The 15,681-nt window shown below is 37.7% G+C and overlaps 2 protein-coding genes across 3 annotated transcripts in view; one reads left to right on the plus strand and one right to left on the minus strand.

The window, feature by feature from the left end:
• The window catches only part of LOC109858528 (caspase-1-like), a 34,940-nt gene extending 22,541 nt beyond the window's left edge, over positions 1 to 12,399 (plus strand). For both annotated transcript variants that reach the window (XM_020435883.1, XM_020435884.1), the window contains exons 4-5: positions 2,506 to 2,635; positions 11,720 to 12,399. In XM_020435883.1, the coding sequence (XP_020291472.1) occupies positions 2,506 to 2,635; positions 11,720 to 12,021 (432 nt within the window). In that variant the 3' untranslated portion in view covers positions 12,022 to 12,399. The remainder of the gene's footprint in view (positions 1 to 2,505; positions 2,636 to 11,719) is intronic.
• The window catches only part of LOC109858527 (alkaline phosphatase-like), a 172,988-nt gene that overhangs the window by 83,036 nt on the left and 74,271 nt on the right, over positions 1 to 15,681 (minus strand). The window lies entirely within an intron of this gene.

Genomic DNA, 15,681 nt, shown 5'->3' on the forward strand with positions numbered 1-15,681 from the left:
TTGCGGGCTCGCGCACATTAGTGCACCGTCGGGTTTTTAGCGGGCGTAGCCAATGAAATATGTGCATTCTGCAATGTAATGGAACCTGTTCGCGCGCGCCACGATGCGCCGCAGTAATTAAGATTACTTCTCCCCCATTCCCTTTTCCTTCCACCCTCTTTTCTCCCGCTCCGCCCTCGCGAAAACGGCAAAAGCGGACGACAACGACGACGGCAAAAACTGTTATTTGCATAATTCCCAAAGTAATGCACACTTGCATCGTTTTGGAGATTTCGCCGCCGGTTGAATTAAAAAAATGTCGCGCGACGATTCGTGCGGCGCAGCGATATACTCATATATTTTATTTTTTTCACCCGTTTTTTTTTTTTTTTGTTTTGTTTTTTGTTTTTAGTTTTTCATTTTCGCGAATATTTCCGCCACGCTCTCGTCTCCCGCGCCCATATCCGCTCCTCGACGCGCGAATGTTTCGTCGGCCCGAACGCTCGGAACACTTTTTAAACGACGTGGAAACTTTGAAACACCTCCCTTCGCGGATATATGTGTTTGCGTTTATTATTCGCGCGTAGAAATTTTTACACGCATATTCGAATAATATATACAAAAAAGAAGATAAGTGTGTGTGACGTGATTTCATTTGCAAAAATACGAATCATAATTTCATATACTCGCATACATCACGAGAAATTTATTGCCGATCGTTACACATTTACAATTCAGCGATACGAGAATTTAAACGTGAGAGGAAAACGATTTAAATCCCGATTACCGCCGCGTAGGTATAGCTACGCGGCAAAAAGAATAAGAACTGACCGCGGCGCACCGAGTGTTTTACGAAGACTTTTTACGTTCCGCGCGGAACGCGGAATATCGTTTTTGCGTTGTCTCTTGCGGCGACGTTAAAGTAAGCTCGTAAAATTAAGAATGTAGAATTAAAAGAAAACTAGTTTCGCAAAACTTTCAATCGTGAAAAAAAAAAAAAAACCTTTCGAGTTTGCAGGAACGATCCATCAAGGGGAGGGAAGGGAGAAAAGTGTGACTAACCCCCCGACAATGATTGTAATTTACTTGTCACGAGTGAAAAAGAACTGGAAAGCCAGAACTGGTCAGAGATACCTTTCCGAAATTACCGCTTTCGTCTCAAATAGAACTGGCGAATCGGTGATTCCGAAGATAAAGTGCGACGGATATAAATGAGCGCGATAAAGTTAGCTATCGCGAGGATGATTAAGTAAGTGTAGCTTTGTCGATGCACCTTCGAACGCATCTCGAAACATCACTCGAGGGAGAGGGGGGGGGAGGGGAATTCAATCTCGCGCGGATGTTGTTGTGTTGCGTTAAAAAAAAATGATATCGAATCGATCATTCGCGAAAGACGAATTCAAATGGAAAATGCAACTTCGTTTCTTCGGTAAACACATTTAACTAATTTATTTTGTGTGTGCGCGCGGTTAATCAACTAAATTCAATTAATTAATCAATTGCTAAAATTAACTACTAATCCGATGCGCAACGACAACGTCGTTGTAACAGATGTATTGTGTAAATATAAATTACAATTTTGAGAGCGCGTTTTGATTTGTGTAAGCTATTTGTAGAAATAACCGAACGGATGCAAATTTCACTGTGAATATACGTGCGAATGCAACAGTGTTGGCTTTTATCAAATTAGTGTCGGTTTCTGCGCTTAAAAGCTGTGTGCAGCCGCGATAGCCACAAAGTAAGTGGCCGCTATATTTCTTGCTGCGCTCCCGTTCAAGTCGCTCGTCTTCCGTTAACGACGCGGTAAACATCGATAAATCCGTGTGTGCGATTGTCTCGAACGTTCCCTACCTGCCCTACGAACGTTCGCTAATCCGAAACGCCGATCGCGACGCGGATCGTTAACCCCATCCCGTATAATAACGAACCGGACTGGTGCTAATTACTGGAGCTAAACATGAAAAAACGATGGGAGAAAAAAAACCAAAAGAATGTCATTTTGGTTCGTTTTTGCGAAAAATTTCATTCTCCACTACGATCCGCGTTTCGGTCCAAACTTATTCGCGCGGGAAAGAATTAAACACGCAGCTCTTTAATGCATTACACATATCATAAATGCGATATCTCTTACGCGATTTCGCTATTAGTACGCGCTGAGAACACACGTTAATTTTTATTCCGAACACACACGAAGTCTGAAAGCCGTTATGACGGCAATTACCCAAACGTATCGGGAGTTAAATCCGAAATGCGGGTCGCAATCAAGCAACCTGAAATCCTCGGATCTGAATCCGTGACTCGTCGATCGGCGGTGATTGCACGTTTTTCGCTTCGTGAATGTTTTAACGGCGTTCCCAATCGGATTTACAACGCCCGTGCACTTTAAACAATTCGCGGGACGCTCGCGAGAAGAAAACTCTAACGCCCCCGCGGGATTCGCATGCATCTTTCACGCGTGGCGGGAAAATCCCGACATTGTCGGCCTCTTTCGCGCGCGCTCAATATTTTTTTGTTTCTTTTTCTCAGGCATGCCGCGGGACACAACTGGACAAAGGGGTGAAAATTATTCATGAGACTGACAGCAAGACACAGAGGAGAACTACGTACAGCATTCCCACCTATGCGGATATTATGGTCGCGTACTCCACCTATGACGGTACGTATGTAACGAAGGCGCGGTGAGTTTATATATATATATATATATATACATAGGTAAGATACGCTTGCGGAAAGCTCCGACATTACATTGCCGCCGACTTGTAAATACGCGCGTAAAGACGAAACACCTTTCTGCAAAATATATCGCAGTTTTCTCGGAATCATCATATTTTATAAGACACTTACCTTCTCAAGGTGAAGAATCGCTTGTTCTTTTTTTTCTTTTTTTTTGTTTTTAGTGAACACGTAACTTGAACGCTGCTTTTTATCGCACACGGCCGTGTAAATGAAGAATTATTATTTCTTCACATTTTGTCCCGTCTGTTGTATTAAAAACTTCTGAAATATCTGTTGCATTGCAAATAACTTTCTCTCGTTTACGTCGTGTTTTTTCGCACGTTTTTGAAACTTTATTATTTTCTCGATTTGCTTATTTATCTCGCACGTGCGTATCTTTAGAGAGAATGAACGCGGTATATAATTTTCTCTGGATCGTATCCCGTATGTGTGCAAATAGCATTTGTAGGTAGTTGCATACAAGAGAGCGTCTAAGCTGCTTATTTCAAACGGCCCGTGTCGAGATGATACAAGAGAGTCTAAACAAAAGCGTTGCTTCGGAATAATGCGATGGGAAGAGAGAAATGTCGAATATATAACGGTGCCCTCTCGATTATCCGCGTGCGTATGTAATTTCGGTTGGTTGGTCGCGGCGATTGTACATGCATTTCCGACACAAAAGAGTTGCTCGTTTACTTCATCGAAATAAAAGAACGTTAAATAAAATTCAAAAATTTTGAAAAAATATATCAAAAATGTTCAAACTAATTACATTAAGGAAAATGTAATGACATTCTAAAATCGTTGAATATATAAGAATGATAATAAAATGAATTGAAGAATAAGATACTCTACTAAACTTTAATGAGGTATATCTTAAAATAGACTTTTTTACTGTGTGTGTGTGTGTGTGCGTGTGTGTGCATAAATAAAGTAGAATATTGAAATTTTAATTTCTTTCTAACAAAACTTTTTTACAATAAACTAATATTATTATTGCTACTGTCATTATTACTACTTATTATTATTATTGCCATTAATATTATTGGTAAATTAATGATAATAATCAGCCTATTGGCGTTTACACTTAACCTCTTACATTAATTAATATTGTAATATAATATTATATTTATGCTGAGTTTGCGTAGAGTTATATACGAAAGCGTCGAATGTAAACGACGTAGCATTAAACTGTGTAATCGAGAGCGCGCGCATACACACGCACACACACACACACACACACATACTGTGGTCAGAAAAATAACAATGGTTACCGCTTGAATAAAGGTAAGCAAATAATGAACGGTCTCGTACATGGTACACGCTAATGAGGATGTTTACTCAAATTTCAAGCCTTTAGGTAACCATCGTTAGCACGTATAAGGCAGACGTAACATTGCGCGGCATTTGCAAGAATATGTGATAAATCAAATAGTCTCGTCGAACTTTGTACACGGAAAATCGTTCACGCTGTGTGAACGAAATCGATAACGGAGAGCTGATAGAAAGCGCATATATATATATATACACATATATATCTGCCAACGCGAAATCTTGTTCTAGAAACAGCTTTACAAATCAATGAGAGTGTGTTAGTTTTTGCAAAACAAAAATATCACAGTATTTCAAACAGGTATTAATTATTTAAAAAGTAATAATATAAATAATTAATAATATAAATAATTATTATCAAAATTTATTTATTTAAAATGTGAAATTTAATTTTGGCAGAAAATTTAATAGAAATTTACCGCACGTATGTTATAGCTTAATATTTAAAATATTACATATATTTATTATTTTGCGTATGTGTTGCATTTTCTATATCTCTAATATATCACATCTTGATAATTATTAAAATATTAAATACATACGTGTAATATTTAATATATGTATTTTTAAAAATATATATCTAATATTATAAATATAAATAATATTTTAAATATTAAGATATAATCACGCGCGATGCGGTAAATTTTTATTAAATTTATCGCCCAAGCTGAACTCAAATCTAAATCGAGTCTATATAAAAAGATAAATTTGACGCGTGTGCATCTGTTATTACGCATCATTGTCACATTATCATTCGCGTTTCTTATTACTGTTTTGTATCGTACCGAGAACTTCGGGGACGCCTTCCGAACTCTCGAGGATAATTGCATTGAAACGCGAGTCCAGTTTTCGCACTCCGTCGAGCGCAAAGCATTCGCAGCATTAACGAGACACATACTCGATTACCAAACAATGAACGGATACGGCAAATGTGAGCTAAGCGGTGTTACTTGCACACGGATTTCTATAGCACCGTTCTATAAGCCGCTTATTTTGTTGAATAACACAGACTCCGCGAGCGTATAAGCGCGCATGATGCATAGGTAATCTACGTCAATTCCTCAATTACAATTCGCGTTCCTGTCACACGTACTTCTGCATTCCGAAACGGAATCTCGTTAACGGACGTGAATATTATTTGCAACACACGCGGTATCTATACGATTGCACGTATTTCCGGATGTACTTTGAAATTTTCAATTATTATTATATCAATCATTTTCGCATCGTTCGGAACAACACGCTTGTTGTTTATTTCGTCGTTCGCACGATGATGCTCCATATAATTAAATATGGAATTTGCGCAACACGTAGTGTAATTACGTAATTTTCAGACGTAAACTCTCGACGGCCGATTTTATATATTCAGAGCGATTTATACAAATTTTTACGTTTGCTACATTTCAACAAAAGTGAGTTGCAGTCGATCAAAAGTTTCGAAAACAGTTCCGGGTGTACTTCCGGTTTATCTCAATCATCTCCACTCTAGTTTATACAATTCCGAAAACTACTTTTTCGAAAAGAAAAAAATACTATCTGAAACGTATCTATAGCGCGCGCGCGCGCGCGATCGGTCGGATCGTTCTTGTTGTATAATGCGAACGTGTACATTTCAAGCGATTTCCGCCTGTGCAAACAGTTGATCTGTTGTTGCTAATGGAGTGCGAGAACTTGTGTTGACAGTAGCGCGCGCCGATGTTACAACGCCGATGTCTAGTGAGAACTTCAATCAGTCAGCTGATAAATCGATACGCGCGCGCGCGCGCTCGTATAATACTGAACTCGAGCTGTCGTCTTAGACCGGTTATCCAATAGAATGAAATATTATACGTACAACAGCTCGATTGCGCGACGTCCTTGCGCGATTTCTTGTTATTTTGAAATACAAATTTGAAATGTTCTTGACGCGTGACCGCTTCAAGATGGAGTTTGAGTCACGTGTGACAATAAACACATGTAATAACGAGACACGGTGTCGCGCATGTGTGATTTTTTCGAGTTCGCGTTTTCAGAAGACTCAGAAAAAGTTTGTTTTATATCAATTCAAGACAAACCGCGAATCGCCGCGCGAAACAACTCTCGGTAATCTAAAACGATAAAATTCCCCGGTATTTGTATCGGCAAAACCATCTGCGTCAAATGAAATACGCGCAGAAAGAACTGTGCAATGAATCGAAATAAACCACGAATTGCACCAAAGTATTTTTATGACACGTTTCGATGAGAGAGTAAGAGAGAAAAATACACAATTTTCTAAAACATCGCGCGAGCGCAAATTGATGTATCGATATTGTTTTTCATTATTTAGCGGTATTCGAAAAAAAAAAAAAAAAAAAACAAAGAGGCGTATATATTGAGATGAAAAATGAAATAATATTTTCAAGGATCACTCTGTGGTAAAACGAAACAAATATTATGTAGCATTTTTGTGGGGAGACGGGAATATTCCACGATTTCGAGTTGGATAGCGTCCAAGCTCGTCCGGGCGGCTATTTTAAGACCATTCGAGCTGTTCGCGGCCAAGTTTCATGCGATACAATTTTTTCGCTTCTCTTTCATCGCCTTTTGTATATAATATCAGATCATGAAAATATTGTACGGCGCGTTTTCTCTTTAATTTTAACTCGCACACACTTACTGACCGTTAATTCGATACATCAAAGTCACACCGGAATCCGTTTAAACTCTCATTATTTCAATTCTACAAGCAAAATGAGAGAACGCGAATCACATAATATTATATATATATATATATATATATATATATATATATATATCTCAATAAAATATATATCAGCGAAATAGTAACTAAATAAATCGGAGTAATTGCAATGGTAAATTCAACATGTAAATAATAAATCGTACATACACACGGTCATTATTTCCCNTATATATATATATATATATATATATATATATATATATCAATAAAATAATAATCAGCGAAATAGTAACTAAATAAATCGGAGTAATTGCAATGGTAAATTCAACATGTAAATAATAAATCGTACATACACACGGTCATTATTTCCCTATGACTTTATACAATATAAAGATAAATTAACAATTATTACACGCATGCCGTAATAATTTTATAATTATATATGCTTATTTATTAATAAGATATACATTGTAGAAACTGCGCTGCTGTGATTGTAATTATACCAATATGCAAATATAGAAATTATTTATTACACGATGTGTTGAACGAAAAAAACATTGACGGACGTGTACGTTTCGTTGACGCGTGTTTTAAATTTACTAATTTAAACACGCGTCAACGAAGAAACTACGTTACACAGAGTTTAATACAATGAACCTATAGAAGCACCGGAACACTGTTACGGGATATTTTACGTACTTTGTGTCACATAAAATTTTTACTTCGTGAAAATCTAGTACATTTTCATCGTTGCACAAGCCAGTTTTTGACGGTCTGCAATTTTGCACTGCAGTTTCCTAGTTTTCAATATCGCATTGTTTTCACAACTCGACCAAAAAAAATCATTTCTCTCTACGCTGCTGCTCCGAAAAACTTCTTTTTATATTTCTTCTTTGCGCTCTTCATGTCTTTTTGACGTCACTCGCGGAAGTTCGAAATAACGGTTTAAATGCAATTTCGGGCTGGGACTGCGCGATAATTCAAACTTCTGCAAACCCGACGCACCCGGCAATATACGTGGGAATACACAGAAGGCAACTGAAAGAAATATTACGAACTTTTGACTGAGATTCGCCTAAATTCGGAATCGAACGGCGTGAACTTTGTTACGATCGCAGTTTGGCGGAAGGGTGAAGAGGAGAGAGGGGTGATTTATTGCGAGCGGCGGTCCGACAATTCGCAAAAAAAAGCATCAAGAGGAAAAAAAGAAGGACATTCGGCGAACCAACAAACGCGTTGGCAGGTTGCTAGACAAAAATTTCGCATAGTGCGCAAAGCATACCACGCGAAACCTGCGAAATTGGATTAATGAAAAATGGTCGTTGAGCGTCGGCGAGGATACTCAAAGCGATCGTCAGATCAACTGCATGAGCTGGAACGCGTGTGTGTGACATTTTTTCTCGCGCATACGCAAGAAATAAATATGATTTTCGAAAGCTGACAAAGAGATGCAGCAGATAACATACTTCTTCGATTAATGAAAACAAAAAAAAAAAAAACACTGATTTACACGTTCAATTGACTGCCGGAAGATTGACGCGTTCGCTTTATTGACTGAATTTAATAAAATCATGTACAAAAATCGCTACACGTATGTACGTGTTAAAATATACTACTCTTCGAAGAGAGTAGAATTTAATACGATTACGAATAACGCGTTTGCTGGAACACGTTGCAAAATTTACTCTGCAGCTCGCGACTTTGCTCACGTCTACCACATCGATTAAAGAGAACAAACAGAATTTATGTAATACCGCGTGTATTCCGCGGAATGATGTTTGCGAATATATACTCCGTCCGACGTATTACACGAGCACGGCAAACAGGATTTGTTTATAATAGAAACAGAGAAGATATGTTCACTCATGTGCGATTATATTGGCCCGTTTACGTCGCCTTTTCACGTTGCGATCCGTGTTATTTATTTTCTTTTTTTTTTTTTTCGTGTGTATGTACACGCGTCGTAATCGCGCGTGTAATCGATATCAAGCTGATTAATCCGTAACTCGAGCGCGAATCAATTAAACGCAGTTAAAATGTGACAATTTTTCGACGTATTTATTCACATCATATTTAAAGTTCAACACGTCGTTAAGCGTGCGCGCACATTGATTGAGCGATAAATTTATTTATTTCGAAGCATGTCTGGAAATGCAATATATTTTACGCAATATGACGCGGACGCATTTTCATGAATCCGAATGAAAAGAATTATATGAATCTCGATTTGAATAAAAAGAATTTATATAAATTCCGATTTCAGAAATCGCGTTATCGCGGAACGACTTGAAATATAATGTAATAATTAGCGGTTGTTGTTATAATAGCACAAAAACAATTTGCGCATCGATGTACGCACGCATTCGTCTAACGTGCGTCATCAGAAGTGGACGTATTGTTAATGACGCGGATGGCACTGAATTCGCGGATAACACCTGACTCGGTGCTAAAGACGTCATTAATATGCCACGTAGGAGATAAGCGCATAGTTAACATACCGATGGCGATAAGGGACGTGCATTTAACACTTCGCTATGGGAGCGAACATACGGGTAATACATCATCGAGTGTTGCTTGTTGTACGTCCGTCTAACGCCGAGATATTTATGCGATTGCTTACGCAGCGTTTTCTTGTATAATATTATTAACGCTCGATTACATCGTTACAGTTGGTGATAAAAATTATTAATTTCTAAATATAATCACTTTAAAACGCAATAAAATTTCAGTTGTAAAATATTGCGGTAAAATATTTTCTGTATCGCATTTTGTTCATTTTAACAAATTTTAATCCCGCAAATCCCTGAACTTCGTCCGAGCGATTTTTGAAAATAAAATATATTTCGGTATATTTTTCAAAGAGAGAGAGAGAGAGAGAGAGAGAACAAAACAAACAATACTCGAACTAACGTTATTTTCTTAATTTCGAATGTTGAAAACTCTATGAATTTTTACAGATTTTTTGCAACGTTCTAATAAACAACGTCGCGTCGGACATACGTGTCAGGGTTTACAGATGTGGAGTTAAAATTCGTCCAATAAAGAATATTTTGTTTTTTAATTGCATCGCGTTGAAATTATTTGCTTTAAGAAGAAAATACTTGTATTGTTGTTAGAGAAGTACTTTTATGCCGGTAACAAAGACGAAACGATGTTATGCAATAAGAATCTCGTGCACGTTTTGTATACGTCAGTTAAGAAAAACACGTTGTCAGAATATATAAAAAAAAAAACAGAAATCGATACCTCTTACATATTCTCGAACGGTAAGTAGATGCAAACATAGTTTTTGTTTATTCTAACAACGTGTTTTCCCTTGAGACAATTTGTAATGCACAATGCAACCTATTGTTTCGGCGTACACAACGAATCCCAAAACGCCGCGACAGTTAAATACCGTCTCGTTTTTATCGTCTCTGCGATTTATCAGCGCCGCGGAATCCGCCTTGAATATCGCATAATTTTCAAATGTGTCTTTTACCACGGGGACGTAACGCGCATCTGGGTAACAAGTTTTTTTCAGCATCATTTTACAAGGATACATGCCGGAAAATCGATCGCAATATGCTCACGTCAAGGTTGATGATAAGCTCTTATCGGAGTAAAAGCAGGAACACACACACACACACAGCGAAATAAGGGAGCGGAACTGTTGAACGATCCCGAGTAAGATCCGGATGTGCATCTGTTATAGCCAAGAGCGTAAAGTAATCCTAGATTACGGAATCGCGGAGGATTTGCATTCCTACCTGTATAGTAGACGGAGAAGTGGAATGATCTAATCCCGAACTAATAGGCACTACCGCTAATCAGCACCGATGCAGAGTCCGCGGGTAGATTAAACAAGCAAGTGCTGCAAAAACTATTACTTGCGATAATTCCGCCTTGTGTTTAATCAGAAACTGCGTGCAAAATTCAAAAATTCGTCGATTTTTGTTTGTAATTATGGTTTTTGTTTTCAATGCTATAATCGTCATTCTAATTATAAATAAATTAGAACGTTGATTGCGAATCGTAAATAGTATTTTCGAGCCGTACTTGAATAATCGGATGAAGAGGCGCCGTAACAAAATAAATTTCTAAGAACAAAATTTAACAAACATTTTATTTGCACAAGTTTTTCGTGAGACTCGAGTGAATATTTTTTTTTTTTTTTTTTTTTTTAAGAAAATTCCATTTCATCTCAAGAACGAGTAATCCTGTAGTCGCTCTTGTGTCGCTCCGCTTAATCTCACACCGTTAGACGATGTCTAAAACGTGATGCCTATCTAAATGTAGAATACGCCGCTTTTCTAAGAAGTTTGAGTGCAACTACAACACCTAACTTTGTAATTTCAGGTTAAAATATATATCAGTTCCGTGCAACACACAATTAGCGAGAGAAGAGCGGGCGGTTGGCCGCGTACGCGCGGAAAGTTAAAATTAATTTAAACTTATTGCCCCGGCAGAAGCAGCAACTTTTTATTAGAGGCACGGTTAAATCGTAATCGTAACAAATCTATCAATCTATTCTGTAAAAAAGTAACAACGCTGTAAGCTTTAATAAATTAAATTTCAATTTTTTTTTTTTTTTTAGAAGGTGTTACATAAACCATACGCGAAATACTTTGTGTTTTCATTACCGTTACGCTCCAAAGTTTCATATTTCATGATAAAATATTTTTTCACCGGAAATCGCGCTTTGATATTTTGATACGTTAAAACTAAGCAGCTACGTGTTAATCGTCGTGCAAATGATAAAGACCTAAATATATGCGCGTAGGTTAACGTGTCAAATTTCCACTCGGTCTCATGTTGCCGTCTCACTTCACGCGAAGGATTATTCACTTGGCGCGTCCACCTTGTGTCGAGAGCTCGTATCGAGAGAGAGAGAGAGAGAGAGAGAGAGAGAGAGAGAGAAAGAGAGACAGAGAGAGAGCATCGTATGCATTTTCGCGAACGCTTGCGCGACGTGTATCTCATTACCGTGTGTAGCGAGCGAACCAATCCACTACGAGCTCTCGGGAGTAAAACGCGTGTTACGACTTTCAGGTTTTTACTCGTGGCGCAATCCGGACTGCGGCTCCTGGTTCATACAGGCTCTCTGTGAGGAACTGGACCTCCACGGACGTAACCGCGATCTACTCTGCCTAATGACCTTCGTGAACCGGCGCGTCGCCATCGAGTACCAGTCGTACGTGCCGGAGAACGAGAGATATCACGACAAGAAGCAGATCCCAACGATTGTCTCGATGCTGACCCGTCTCGTGTACTTTCGCGAGAAACGTGTGGCCGACGACCTCAACGACGAATCGAAGGAGAAGAAAGCCGACGTTTGCGAGAAAATGTCGTAAGAACGTGAGAGATCACGTTCGTTTCCCAAACTGTATTACGATGATGGATAAACGGATTGTCTTGGTTGAGTAGTTCGGTTATTATAGTTCTGATGCGTCGTAATATTTTAAAGAAATGACGTATCGATTGTATCGCGACTCATCGAATTTATCGTTTTTATTTTTATCGCGGTCACGTTTCGTTTTGCGGTGCACGTGACACATAGCACGCAAAAAGAAAACCAAAAAACAATATGAAAAAATTAGTTTTTAATTTAAAAATTTGTATTTTAGATATAATTAAGTTCTGTCAGATATTTTTGAATTGAGATTGCATCTATCTTAATAAGATTGTATAAGATTCAATTGTGTGTCTTTGTCTGATATAATAAAGTGTTACACGTTGTTACATATATTCCGTATTTTATTATCTACTTATCATCTTTTGCTTATTGTGCGTGTCAAACTCTAGAAAGTGAATAAACAAAATAACAAAGTTCAAAAGATTTAACACAAACAAATTGCGAGATCAATTAATATCTACACATATAACGCTTATATTTCTCTCTATTTGTCGCAAATGAGTTTGTAAATAAGTTGCGTAAATATCATGAAGGGTCGCGCTTTAATAACATCCCGGCGAGTGAGTGAAATAAATCGCGCGCGCGCATTAAGCAATACGCCACAAAATTATTATATTACAATTAGGTTGACTGTATTATTCTTAATTAGTATGTTAATTATATGCGAGCCTTCAGAGCGCAATAAAGGCTGTTATCGTAACGAGCGAGAATAACAACGACTGACGTTTCGCGTAGTTCTGTCTCGTTATTTAGATTTGTCTCGATGTGTCAGCCGTGATACGCGCCAAGCGAAACTAACGAACATTTTCATTACAAATCCAATCAAAATAATGCCAATGTTGTTTCTGTCAACTAATACTCAATTAGTCTTTTATATATTTACTAGCACAACACAGGCGCGCGCGACGCGCACGCTATTATTGGTTTTATTTTAACGTGTAGTGTCAGTGAACCTGTCACCGCGATGACATCTAGTATATACGTCTTACAAACCACATACACATGATGTACATATGAGAGATGTCAGAAATAACGCATAAAAATCAAAATCAAAAAATAGTGACAGGGAAGAGCGGAAAAATAATACGTGACTAAAGTCACGTGACTGTATTTAGTCACGTGTGTTCAAAAACGTGACTAAAGTAGAGTGACAAGGGAAAATGAAAAAACACCACGTGACTAAAATCACATGAATGTACTTTAGTCACGTGTTGTTTTTTCTCTCCTCACTGTCACGTGACTTTATTTTAGTTACGTTTTTAAAGACACGCGTGACGAAGTCGCGCGAGGTAGTACCGTGCTTCTTGATTCGTACGACATGAATCGAGAAACACATCCGAGAAACGTCCGATCAGCGTCGAGATGGCGGCAACAATCAAGATCGATAGAATCGATCGTGATTATTTACGCATGCTTTTTCTGGTAGGATACTTTCAATTTATGAAATGTATAACAAATATAATTGTATAGAAAGGCCTAAAATTGAAATTAAAAAAAAAATTACTCACACTACTCCGAAACATGTTTGTCAAATCAGAATACGTTAAATGATGGAACGATGACGATCTTGAGGTTTATTCGCGAGTAATCGGCGGGAAAATTAATTCTGTTCCTAAATACCTCGGACGACGTAGATCTCGGAGTCCATTAACCGCAACGCGTGCAATCGTGCTGGTATATTTAATGTCAGATTAGATACCCGCGATCAAAGGAGTCAGACTTAGATGCTATTAACCTTTGTCTTACAAGACGTGAAGTGGAATCTGCGAATTATGCTGTTAACTAGATAGCACAGCGGCTTGTAATCTCGTTCGTGCGCAGGAGGTTAGATCGATCTTGAATGATAATACAGACAGCTTACATTCGTGGCGGAAATCTAGGCATCGCTTAATTGCGTTGTTACACGCATTGGGATACTAGGTACAACGTTACGTGATTTTCGCGAGCGCGAAACGACTGTCTTTCATATACATATACGCGCGAAATAAAACTAGTAACAACAATAATAAAAAGAGTCCGCAAATGTTATATGCCAAGTACATATAACGGTTATGTTTCGCGTATTCATTTATAAATGTAATATATATTTTTCAGTATTTTTCTCGTCGTTTTTTATTTGGTTGACCGACATCGCGCGACAATCTCGTGCCATTTATTTAAAATGCGGTGAAAAATGCTTTAAACATTTTAAATCGCTGAAATTTGACGCGTTGCGCATTAGTTTACGTATTCTAGTAAATTTATAACACAATACGCTCGATATAACTAACGAAAACAATAGTATTTTGAAAAAAATCCTTGATTGTGCTGTGTAGTGTATTTTTTAATAAAACAGATTTTTGCTCTTAGTTGGCAGTATTGTGAATTAACGTACATGAGAAAAGAAGAGAATAAGAGCAAGCGTAAAATAATAAAAACAAAAAAAAGAAAGAATTGTATTCTCTCGCGCACACAGCAGAAATAAAATCCCGTATGTGAATGAAAATTGTAAAATAACTGTACAAAATGTTATGAAAGACTGCAATTCCAATTTTATGTTAGCTCGCAGAGAAATTGTTCTTTTTTTTTTTTTCAAGAAAAGAGCACAATACAAAACCATTCATTTACTCTTCCACGCATCGCTTAACCGTTGCATATATTTGTTAATGGTCTACTACGTATATTTTTTTTCACAGTATTTATTTTAAAGAGATATAATTATATATATTTCAAACAGATTTAAAAAAAAGATATAAATTTAAAATACATTCTTGTGATACACCCTTTATATATATATATATATATATATATATATATATAAAATTACATATTTTTTATTCTCGATACAAGAGTAAAGTTTTAGCTAGAGATTTTGTTTAATATTTGAAATACTTGAACACACACAATACGTTCTGTAATAATTTATTTCTTATTGACCTCAATAATAGCCAAGTGATACTCAAGTGAGTACGTAATAAATAATACATACTTCTTCTTGTTTCTTCTCACACACACATATACGTGTATTGAACACATTCCATCAATCACGGATTCGGGAGTGGTTGTTCGCAATTTCGAGCTTGCGGATCGGAACACATTGCACGTAAGAAGCGCGCGAGGTGAAGCGCAGGCGATAAGAAGACGATTCAATCACTGAACGCGAAGAAAGGGTCCAGATGTCGGGGAAATTCCTCAAGCAGTTTTGACTTTCCGGCTGGCGGTTCGAATCGACCCTATCTTTTCCCTCCTCTTCCTTTCGCGCTGTTAAGCGGGTTCTCGAGAAGAGAAGCGTTTGTTGAAACTGCGCGGCCGACTTGTCTCAAATGCGGATCAAAGGATTTCGGATTTGCAAATCTCTTTATCGGAGCTTGTGAAGTGTACCGCGCGAAGTGGAAACCGCTTCGTTCGACATTCATGTCGTCGATAAAACGGATTGATATATGCATGCAAAAACTGCATTTTGCATATCAAGTATAAATATATCCATAAATACATATATAAATGCTAGTTGACCACTGATTGTTTTTAAACTCGAAGCATTTTTACATGCCGCCAAACACATCACTCGAGAGAGATTTTTTTTCCCGCCTTTTTACGTCACGCTTTGCTTCTTTGCCTT

The sequence above is a fragment of the Pseudomyrmex gracilis genome, unplaced genomic scaffold (assembly GCF_002006095.1).
Source record: "Pseudomyrmex gracilis isolate BER0280 unplaced genomic scaffold, ASM200609v1 scaffold_211, whole genome shotgun sequence".
NCBI lineage: Eukaryota > Metazoa > Arthropoda > Insecta > Hymenoptera > Formicidae > Pseudomyrmex > Pseudomyrmex gracilis.